Source organism: Euprymna scolopes, chromosome 29 (assembly GCF_053919585.1).
Source record: "Euprymna scolopes isolate OS-2025 chromosome 29, ASM5391958v1, whole genome shotgun sequence".
Lineage (NCBI taxonomy): Eukaryota > Metazoa > Mollusca > Cephalopoda > Sepiida > Sepiolidae > Euprymna > Euprymna scolopes.
The window spans coordinates 73534022-73546425 of record NC_136510.1 but is presented as its reverse complement, the minus strand read 5'-3'; the positions used below and the strand labels follow the sequence as shown (position 1 = coordinate 73546425).

The following is a 12404-nucleotide window of genomic DNA, read 5'->3' as shown; positions in this document are numbered from 1 at the left end:
ACAATTTGCTCGAATATATATATATATATATATATATATATATATATATATATATATATATATAAAGACATTCCTGGGACCACACCCAAATATCTACTTGAAAATAATATCCAGCCCTATCTATGAACATCAAAAATCTCATGCTATTTTGTTAAAACTCAAACAGATCATAACCACAACAGAGAAACATTGTTTCTAGGTCTCCATTTCTCAGCATGAATCCTTGTTTAAAGAGATACTTTCTCAAGTGAACAAATTGAATTCTGGGTGGTCTACCGAAAATCAGATATTTCCTGTATGTTTTTTTTTCTCTCGGCTAAATATTTCTCACTTAAAACACGTCTTTTATTTGCATGCATTACAAACATGCAACTGTGTAGTGCATGTTTACAACATCATTAGATTCTATACTACTCTGACTTGGCTATGGTAAAAAAGAAATATTGTAATATTCATATGCTTGGTGTCACCAAGGACCAAATTAGTGTGTGTGTGTGTGTGTGTGGAGAGACTTCTTTCTACCATTACTAATCGTTACAAATTTTAAGCAAAATTGCTGTTTTCTGCGTTTGAATCTTGAGGTTTTTTTGTTTGTTTTTTTAACCAAGTGGCTTCATACCTTATCTGGAGCAATTTAGCCACTGGATCTCTTTGCCTAAGGGAACTGGCCTGCTTATTGACATAATTACCATCCTAGTGTTTTCAAAATATATTCAACATAAATAACTATTCTATTTATTTTTATTTATACTATCACAAGTCATAAAATATGCTTAAATATATCTTAATTTATACAGATTTATGCAGACAAATATACTATTAAATATATATATATATATATATATATATATATATATGGTACTGATTTTGAAAGTTAAAAAAAAAAAGACTAGTGTGCCATCAGCTAGAATTTAAACTAAAACATTTACCGCCATGTTCGCTCCCATTTGAGCTAACCTGACAGGTAAAAATATTTAAAATTAAACCACTTCTAGCTAATGATTGAATTTGCGCATACATTAAACAAATAGAAATATGTTGGCAAGTTGAAATTAACATTTTATATTTCAATTTGTCGACATATTTCTGTACGGATTATTTATCAATTCAAACAAAGATTTTACTTGTTATAAACCATCTTTGGTGCATGATTACTATTTTCTGTAATTTCAGTGTTATGTGACCAATAGTTTAAGAGTTTATTGGTTAAACATACATAAATTTACTGTTTTCTTTATATAGAAGATTATGTTGTTATTCCAGATAGAACAATCTTTACTCTACCTTTGTGACTTTATACTTAGGATCTATTTTATAGTTAAGAATTTATCAAAGATCTATTAGGTTTTTGATATTTCCACATTGTGATTTGTAAAGGTCCAGAAACAAATGCATCCAATGAAAAGATGAATCTGGTGGCATATGTGAATATGTATATCTCCCTCCTTATTTCTTATGAAAAAGAAAATCCATGTACGTCAATTTTACTAAAGAATTTATATTTGATATTGCATGAAAATATAGATATGATATGTAAATAAGAATGTATTAGTTTTTGTTTTTGTTTGGAATTCCCCCTTAGATTAAAAAACAAAACTAAAAAAAATGTCTGGATGAAGTGTATACCGATGACAAAACAAAAATATCATATTCTAAAAATCACAAGTTTTATTTTTATAAAGAAAATTTTAAAGCAATTAATAGGAATTCATAGGCATCACAACATAAATCTTAAGTTAAGAATTATTGTTGAGTCATCTTATTTTTTGGAGATTTTTTAAATTTTTTTAAAAAGCAAGTGAGACAGTCACTTCTAGGATACTCATAAAATTTGATTTACTTTGTAAGAATAAAACTATTTGATCAATTTACGTGAATTTTGGAATATGATATTTTCGTTTCATCATGGGTACATACATCATACAGATATTTCTTTATTTTTATTCAATATCGAAGAAATACTTTCTTGATACAAATACAGCATGTTTACTGTTTTTAGATAATAATTTATATTTCATTTGACCTGCTCTTCAATGTCTAATTTATATTCTTATTTTTAGATCGTAATATACCCACATTTTGTAAATTTTTAAAAAATCAAAGACTTAAATATATATCATGTGGGGAAAACCATACTGCAGTATTGACTCAGGTAAGTAAATTAAAAATAATTATTTAATTTCTATATTAATAAAATAGGCGATATTTTTTCCCCTCTACAAAAATACATTATAGGAATACAAACACAGACACCACACATAAATCCAAAATGATTCTGCCTGTCACATGTTTTCCACAAGTTATCAATCAGTTTAATTCAAATTCTTAAATTCATACATTTTATCTAAGCTAAATAACTCTCCCCAACAAATCATACTTACAAGTGGTAGGAAGATAACTTACTCAATTATTATTATGTCCTTTTACTCTCCCAGCATACACTGTTGAAAACTATATTGTATTCAATTATTACATGTATCCATCATTACTGATTCAATATGTAAATAGTCAATGTTCCTTTTCTATGAAATAAAATGCCTTTTTTTATAGTTTTATAATTCATGTTAGTTGCATTAAACTATTTTTTTAGCTACCTGGTGTTGCCCAGGATTTCTTTTTACTTTCATTTTTGTTTTGCTTATTGTCTTCTCCTTTTGGTCTTTTCTCTTTTAAATGAACAAATGTGAACCTTTTTTCCATCTATCCTAACTATATTAACATTAAAACAGCTTATGTTTATTTAATTTTGTGGTGCAACACAATATTTTAAAATATAGTATATATAGTAATCTGCAAATACTCACAAATACCTTAATCTGTTTCTAATAAATTGTATAATATACATTTATAATTTGTATTTTGATATTTTTTTATATATATAAAGTCTACCTTCTATTTTTTGCTGGGGAGGAGGGTAATGTACTATACTCTATTATGATGTTATCCTCCCAGGCATTACCTCCTCCTTTCATCATATCTTCCCAGCCAAACCAACTTACATGACCACAGGTAGCATGTTTTTGCTAGTAATTAGTAAATTGATTATTGTGAACTTGCTATTTGCTCCTCCTTTTAATTAGAACAACAAACAAAGGAAAATGGCATAGTTTAAAAATAGAAAAACAAAACAAATTTCAAGTAAATACAATTATTAACTTTTGCATTGTAAGCCATTTTAGTTGCAGAAGAGAAATGCTGTTCTAAACAAAATGGCAGTATCAATCCAGGGAAGCTTTTATTTGTAAACACTTTTAGACAAAGATGAAGAATAGTCTCCGGTAGGTAGCCAATCTGGAGAAGTCTTGAGGTGAAGAACAGTTTTTTTATTGTGTGGAGACAAAATGTGCAGGAATTCTTAAGAGATTCGGTATATTTTATGGAATGATTCTGGTTTCTGATTGATTGATGGCAGTGTGGTTCCATCTGAAAGCTCAGTTCTTATCACCTTCCAATTTTTTATAACCATACCATCATAGAAAGACAAAAAATGTTGCAACATTAATATTATCAGTACCTACTAGCCATGCCTATTCGATGTTATATCAAAATTTTAGGAGATGTAAAATTATTTATCTATTTTTGATCCATTCTACTAATCAGCCAAGAGCTCCACATAGTTTGTTCTTAGTCAGAAACTTATATTTAATTATCATTTATTTTGCTCTTCTGTGATATTTATTCTATTTACTTTAATGTAAATAACAGCCTATAATATCAGTTCTGTTCTATATTATATTTCTCTTAGTCGGTCTGTCTGTTCCACATTTTCTCAGAACATACAAATATCTGTGCGTGAGGTCGCCAAGCTAATCAAGAACCTTGACTCCAGTAAAGCAACTGGTCCTGACGGTATTCCAATTATAGTGTTAAAAAATTACAACCAGAACTTGCCCCCATACTTACCAAACTGTTTAAGCGTTGCCTTAAGGAGAAGTGCTTCCCAACATCCTGGAAAACCTCATCAGTATGCCCTGTATTTAAGAATTCAGGTGATAAGTCATCCCCCTCTCAGTACAGACCAATAAGTCTCCTGTGTGTCATGAGTAAGTTGATGGAATCCACAATAAATAGAGAAGTAGTCAACCACCTCAGCAGAAATAACCTTCTTAGCGACACGCAATATGGTTTCCATTCTGCTAGATCTACAGCAGATGTGCTAACAGTTATATCTCATAGGATTAGCGAATCTCTCGACAAAGGCTTCATTTCTAGGGCAATTGCTCTCGACATATCAAAGACCTTCGATAAGGTTTGGCATAAAGGCCTACTACAGAAGATTTCCAGCTACGGTATAACTGGAAATGTTTTCTCGATCATTAAATCATTTCTCTCAAATAGGCTCATAAGAGTAGTGGTTGATGGGCAAAAATCAGAGGCCCATAGTATTAATGCTGGAGTCCCTCAGGGGTTCATACTGGGTCCAACTCTCTTCTTGATCTACATCAATGATCTCCCAAAACACATACTAAAATCTTTCGTTGACATCTATGCTGGTGACACGACCATCTATGGCAACACATCAAAGGCTGTAAATGATGATGTTCTCTCTGATTCTCTCTCCTCTGATCTTGAGCGCATGGTACAGTGGGGAAGGAGGTGGCTGGTTACCTTTAATGCATCTAAGACCAAGCTCCTATCTCTACATCATAAACGCTCTGATCCCCATCTGGCATCAATTGAAATGGATGGCTCTTGTCTAGGGGAGGCCCCATGTTTTGATAAGCTTCTGGGTTTGACCTTTACTCCTGATCTTAAATGGAACACATACATTAAGTCTGTGGCCAAGGTCGCTGGGAAAATGGTGGGATCCTTCTACCGCTCCAGAAGATATCTCACTAATGATGCAATTCTCTATCTGTATAAGAGCCAAGTACGTCCAAAGATGGAGTACTGCTGCCACATCTGGGCGGGAGCTGCTAAAAACAGCCTATCCTGCCTTGACAGAGTACAAAATAGACTTCGTGGCTTGGTGGGGGGATGCCCTTTTCTCTACCCTGCAACCTCTTTCCCACAGAAGAGACGTAGTGAGCCTGTCGTTGTTCTATCGTTATTTCCATGGCAAGTGCTCGTCTGAGCTCCATTCTCTGGTCCCCCCTCGCCAATCGTTTTCAAAAAACACCCGACTAGCTGAAACCACCGTCAATAATTTTCCCCACTCCTTATCTGTGCCTAAATCAAAACGTAGATTCCATGAACAAAGTTTCTTTCTTAGAACTGCACGCCTGTGGAACTCTGTTCTGCTTGCCTGTTTCCCTCTCGACTTCAACCTAGATGTCTTCAAGTCCAACAACAAACAAATTCCTGATGAACCGCCCCCTAAGTAATGACACCTTATCAATTCTCCAATACTATTGCTACACTATCCCATTGATTACTGTACACACAATAACCCTTATCCCCGAGTGGCCATTGGGCCTTGATAAGTGGTGAACTCCATGTAAAAAAAACAAAAAAACAAAAAAAAAAACTACTGATCTGATCTGATCTGACTGAAATTTTCTATGGGCCTTTGTTAGGATAAGGTGCAGCAAACTGTTTAATGGTATCTGTTCAATGTACAGTTAGGCATTAATAGAGATTAATAGTTTATTAGTATTTACTGCAAAAATGAGCCTAAATTTAACCATATTCAGCCATCAATTTAGCATAAAGCACTCGTTCTAAGTCAACAGCTTTAATTTTTTCCCATTTTTAGACTAAAAAGTCTAGAGTTTATAATATTTCCTTTATAAGTTAAGATTTCTACTGCTTCAATTAGATACAAATTATATATATATTGTACAAAACTAATGTTTGTAGAAAGTAAACTTCAGATACATTTGTTTAATTCTGAGAGAAATTCTCAGGCTAATTGCTCTAAGTTCTACTTGCATATTGAGCACTGTTGAAGTAAATACAGAAAATGAGTGTATTTGCCCCTTAAAAATTAAAAAGAATTCTTTGCCAGTGTTTGCAGTAATATTCCTAAGAAATTTTCTTTAAGCTTTCTACTATAAGATGTTTTCTTATTTTTCATTTTTAACTTTAAATTAAAACATTATTTTATATGAATATTAGTGTGAACAATGTTGAAGCATTATTTTTTTTCCGATTATTTTTGCTTGAAGGTTTAGAAGAGTAGATATATTCTTTTGTAAGAAATAAAGATAAATCAATCTATTTTTTTCATGGGAAAAATGTCAATCTGAAAAGGTATTGTTTTTGTTTGGCAAGGTAACATTACCTGCTTTGACATCAGATACAGTGTTAGGCTAAACTTGTTTCTTTTGATTGCTATAATAATTGACATGTTAAGAGTACATTTGATGGTGACTAAATCATTGTATTCATTTTATATTTTTTGGATAGGGAGGAGGCGTCTACACCTTTGGAGCTGGCGGATATGGCCAATTAGGGCATGGCACAACGCACAGTGAAATTATTCCCAAAATGGTGTTAGAATTAATGGGGACACCAATTACTCAGGTTGCTTGTGGTCGGTAAGTTAATTAACATTCGTTATCTCTTCTATTAATGGTTTCTCCAAATTCAAAGCACTTTGAGAATGTTCAAACAAATCATTGAATTTATTTAAAGTTTTTTCTTTTCGTGCATGCATGCTTGTAATTTGAACATTGTTCCAGAATATAGATTGTTCTGGTTTTTTCTTGAAAACTGTCTGAAAGTCTGATATAAGCAAATTGAGAAATATCTGTCCAAGGATAGGTAAAAGTAATTCCCCAAACAAAATAGTTTTTTTCAGCACTTATTTTCTCTTATGAAGATCTAATGATACTAACCCTTATGTCTAGAATACTTATCTCAATTTGGATCCAAATCCAATTACATGATTTTCATTGTAGAAAATGTTTAAAATGTAAGTCTTAAAGGGTCTTAAGAAAATTACTCTTCCTCAATTTGTGTCTAATGACTATGTATAAAATTTAATGCATATCTGAAATATTTTAATTTGCAAATGGGAGGTTGTGTGGATATTATATACTAAAACCATTTAAAATACTGCAAAGAGACTGAAATATTTAATAATTGATGTCTCATGTCTACTGTAAAATCTCATAAAAATTAAAGATGTCTGATTTTTCGCAAAGAGTTTCCATCTCCTCTTTCCCCCTTTGCATGAAACTAAATATAACCAATATATTTTCCCTTACATTTAGCAGTTGTTCTAAAATTAGTGTTGGTCTTAAATCCCAATCCATTTAAAATTTAAATCTTATTCCCTTTCCCCCAAGAAAAAAAACAATCTCTACCCTCCCTCACCACCTCTCCAAATAGAGAACACCTATTTAAAAAAAGAAAAAATCTTATCTGCAAAAAGAGCTGGGATGAAAACTCTTTACTCTTGCTCTCACCACCTTCTAAGCTTATGAGCTTAGTCTGTTATTACTTGTGAAAAAAATTTTTTTTTTTTTTTTTTTTAATCCTGCAAGAACTAATGTTCTATCTTAGAGATTCAATCTTAGGTAGCTGTATATTAATACCCTTATTCATATTAATAAATGTTATCACCCTGCACACCCATTTTAAAAAATGCAATCATCTGATTGCCAAAGATAAAATACAAACAAAAGTAATTGAAAATTAACCGCTGGTGCTAAAAGAAAATTTTTTTTTTTTTTTTTTTTTTTTTTTTCATGTTGACACGAAAGTTCTTGCGGTTTTTAACTTTTCAATTCAGATGAACATATCTCAGCTCAAACAAAAATTTATTGATCGAAATAAGTACCATCAGAATCAACACACTTTTGCCAACGGAGAACAAGTGTATTTATGCCAGTAACATAAATAATCTTGCATTCTAGTGGCAATTAAGTCGCAGAAATCGTTTTTGATATCACTTAGGTTTTTGAAGCATTTCTCATGCAGAAAATTGTCAAGATGCTTGAAAATGGTAGTGTGTAGGGAGAGTATGGCAAATGAGGCAGTTTCGTAGCCCAATTCGTTTAGCTTCTGCAGGGTCGGTTTAGCAATGTGCAGTCGGGTATTGTCGTGGAGTAAAATTAGGCCTTTTCTGTTGACTAATGCTGAGTGTTGTCGAAGTTTCTGAGGCATTTCATCCATTTGTTGACAGTACTTCTCTGCTGTAATAGTTTCATCTGCATTCGGAAAACTAATGTATGAAACCAGTTGCAGACCACGAAACAGTCAGCATGACCTTTTTTGGGGTGCAACTCGCCAGTATCTAACCACTAAGCTGAGATTTGTTGGTTGTTGTAAAGAAACCCACTTTTCATCACAAATCACGACCTGGTTGAGAAATGGTTTGTTCTTGTTGCATAAAAGAAGGGAAGATGGCACTTCATAATGATGTTTCTTTTGGTTGTTGTTGAATTTGTGAAGCACCCAAGTTTTTTGCCTTTACAATCTCTCAAGTGGTTGGAAATTGTTGTATACATTACATCTAATTTAGAAGCAAATTCTTGAACAGTTGTGTGTGAGTTGGTTTCAACTAAGGCTCTTAATTGATTGTTGTCAATATCTGATAGCTGACCATTATGCTCATCATCTTGTCGCCGCCACAAAATTTCTTAAACCATCATTATGCTGTGCGTTCAGTAGTAGTTCTTGGGTCAAACATTTTGTTGATATCACAAGCTGTTTTAGCAACTTTTCAGCCTAGCTTGAATTGAAATTGTGTGAATTTGCTTTTTTTCACCCTCTTGTATTCAACGTTCTGAAAAAAAGACAATCAAATTTAAAACGATTGTAATTGAAATGATTAGATAGAGAAAAGAGCACTCTTTAAAATGATATATAAAGTAAAAGTATTATAACGGAAACTTATTTGAAAATACATCATTTGAAATTCAAACAAAAAAATCCGCAAGAATTTTCTTAACCTAATACTTATTTTAAAATGAATTGTGCCAAAATTGAATATTGTTGTCTCATTGATTTTGTAAGTTTTAACCTACGCTTCATATTCTTTTTATTTTAATGTATTTTTAATATACGGTGTTAGTCCAGAACTTCCACCCTATTCGCTAAGAAAAAAAAATAATCTGATCTACGTACACATGGCAGAAAAAAATATTTTTATACCAAAAATCTCGAAAATTAATAAAGTAGTTTTAGAAGTGTAAACCATTTTGAGTTTCAGATGGTTCGCTGTTACACACAAGTCCTGGGAGGTGACTTGTTTGTAGTAGACAGTTCCACAGAACAAAATATTCTTACCGTGTCGAAACCCGGGAAAAGAACATGTGAAATTGCTCCAGAAAAGGTTTAATATTTATGAAGCAATTCTGGTTTCTGATTGGTTGGTAGCAGAACGTGAATTAATTTGATTCGTCAGTTCTTAGCAGCATCGTTTATAAATAGAATCGTCCGACTGTGTGGGATCATACCCCATTAGCAGTCCAAAATATAGCAACAGTAGTTTTATTTTTATAAAGAAAATTATTTTCAAACGGATTTGAGTTTTTCCAATGCTCCTCCCCATTTTAAGAATGGCTTTCTAAAATCTTACAAAAGTTGGAATTATTTGGAATTATCTCACCTATCCTGCAAAATGGTGTTGAAATTGTCGAGCCATAAAATCTTATTTTCTTATTTTAAAATAAAACTACTTGATCAATTTAGGTGAATTTTTTGGTGTGTGCTATTTGCTTTCTGTCACAAATACATACATCATGAAAATTTTTCTTTATTTTGGGTATTTTTGGTTAGATAATGGAGGGAGGCAAGAGTTATACCTCACATTATAAATATTTTTAATAAGTAAGTTATAAGTCACATTCGTTTTATTGATTTAAAATATTTAATAGACACTTATTGTTACAGACAAGAATTTGGTTCTTATTCAGAATACCCCATATTAAAAAACAAATTTAAAAAATCTATATGACGAAATGAAAATATCATATTCTAAAGATCACACAAATTAGTAAAGTAGTTGAATTTTTATTAAAAAAAAAAATTTTTTAAAGCGATTAATGGGAATTTGTAAACATTACAACATAAATCTGGTACATATGAATTAATGTCGAGTTGTCGCCTTTATGTTTCCATTTTTTGGAAAATGGAGACAGTTACTACTTTGATACTCATAAAATTTGATTTTCTTATTTAAAAAATAAAATTACTTGATTAATTTACATGATTTTTTGAAAAAAAATTTTTTGTCACAGGTACGTACAACATACTAATTTTTCTTTATTTTCTTTTTTTAATATAAGGGGAATTCTAGACAAAAACCAAACAGTTTTTCTTGGTATTAAAACTTACATGAATTATTTCAAGAGAAGTATTATTTTTTATTTTAGAATTTGACTTAATTAAAAACAAAAATACAGAAAAATATTTGATGTACATACTTGTCACAAACAAATGTGTCATATTTCAAAAATTACGTAAATTGATCAAGTAGTTTTTTTTACTAAGAAAATCAAGTTTTATGATTTTTGGTGAGTTAATTATTTTGAATACGAACAAAATCTTGGTAGTTGAATTGAGTTGTCACCCTAGAATCTTAATACATTCTGAAACAACATGGCGGCTCCCTTGTCATAAAATTTTATTTTATAGTTATATATAAACTATTTGATCAGTTTATGTAATTCTTGGAATATGACATCATTCTGTGACAATACTGTGTCTGTATTTTATTTATTTTTTTTTTTTTTAAAGTCTTATTCTAAATAAGAACCAAATATTATTAACAGTAAAGCATACAAATAGATGAAGAAAGCAGCCATGGAATTAGGATGCAGTTAGTAATAATTAATTCCTTAAATAAAAAAAAACTATTAAATCTCAAGTTACATTCAAATCTCTATTTTCTAAAATTCAAGTTTTTTTTTTTTACTTGATCAACCATTGTACATCCTAGAGCAGATATAAAGCAAGGATATTCTTGTCTTTTCTCTTGTTAGACGTCATACTCTGGCATACACGCCTGAGAATGGCCGGATTTATGCTTTTGGACTTGGTAGCAGTGGACAGTTGGGACTTGGTACCTTTGACAACCGGATGAGTCCCTTTCCTGTAAAAGGCTGTTTTGTATCTGCTCAACAGCCAAACACTGACTTAATGGAAACGGATGTTGAAGTTTCATCTTCATCATTATCATCATCACAATATGTTGTTAAACGAATCTATTCTGGTGGGGATCATTGTTTTGTGATATCTTCTCCATTAGACGTAAGTATTAAAATTGTTTTACTTTTTAAAATCTATGGCTTTTTAAATACCAAGTTAATGAAAGGCTTCTTGAAATACATATGTAGCTTCTGTTTGATAAATGTGTTAATATCTCTTTTACTGATAATTTTTGGTCTGTTATTAAACTGATGATAGCGTTTTTATTTAACATAACAAAATTGCAGTTGAAATCTTGCAGATTCCTTTAAAGTATGGTTGGAAAAATTGGCTTATTTTATCAACATGTTCACGTATCTGAATGAAGTGAATTCAGATATGTAGGGTCGAAATTATACCATGTGGTACATTGGTTAAAAATTTTTTTTACTATGGTGGATATTGGTTAAAATTTCTTTTACTATGGTGGATATTGGTTAAAATTTTTTTACCATGGTGGATATTGGTTAAATTTTTTTTACCATGGTGGATATTGGTTAAAAAATTTTTTTACCATGGTGGATATTGGTTAAAATTTTTTTTTTACTATGGTGGATATTGGTTAAAAATTTTTTACTATGGTGGATATTGGTTAAAAATTTTTTTTACCATGGTGGACATTAAAAATTTTTCACCATGATGAATGTTGATGAAAAAGATTACACCATGGTGGACGTTGATGAAAATTATCTCATTTAAAATAAACCTACTTTTGAAGAAAGGAAAAACTTAAGATTTTTCAGAATTAAGTGCTATGTCACTAAGTTTATCATCAGTATTCCTTGTTGGCATACGATCATTTGAAAGGTTGGCCATGGCAGTCAGAGGAAAATAAAAATGCCTTACAGAACACTTACATGATCATTTTGCATAAATTTTGCTCTTGTGGAGAGGCAAGTAAATAGGTACAGTAATGCAGATGTAGCCTGGAAGAAACAGTCTCCTTCTTGGAATGTTTATTTTTATCATTTATGCCAATAATGCCAGTGAATGTTTCTACTTTCAAAATTTGTCCTTTTGTTAAATTTGTTTTTCTAATGATCAATGTATGTGATGCTCTTTATTATTTCATCTCTGATGGATTGTTGATGTCTGATTTGAATTTAGCTGTCGATCCCACCTCATGATCTCAGACTCTATAACTATGAACAGCAGCCCCTCGCCTTGAATCCTGAATTACTACAGCAAATATACAGTCTCTCTGCCGAAGAAGAAGTATGTCAGGATTTACGAGAGTGAGTTTTGTCAAATTCTATTTTGGGCGTTTTTGTTCTTTTAACTTTTGTTTCTATTGTTGCTTAAGACAGTTACAGGAATGAAAATGA

At 31.4% G+C, this 12404-nt stretch overlaps 1 protein-coding gene across 4 annotated transcripts in view; it reads left to right on the top strand.

The window, feature by feature from the left end:
- The window catches only part of LOC145252712 (putative E3 ubiquitin-protein ligase HERC4), a 160713-nt gene that overhangs the window by 87124 nt on the left and 61185 nt on the right, over positions 1 to 12404 (top strand). For all 4 annotated transcript variants that reach the window (XM_080112544.1, XM_080112545.1, XM_080112547.1 and 1 more), the window contains exons 7-10: positions 2061 to 2152; positions 6349 to 6479; positions 10875 to 11142; positions 12187 to 12314. In XM_080112544.1, the coding sequence (XP_079968670.1) occupies positions 2061 to 2152; positions 6349 to 6479; positions 10875 to 11142; positions 12187 to 12314 (619 nt within the window). The remainder of the gene's footprint in view (positions 1 to 2060; positions 2153 to 6348; positions 6480 to 10874; positions 11143 to 12186; positions 12315 to 12404) is intronic.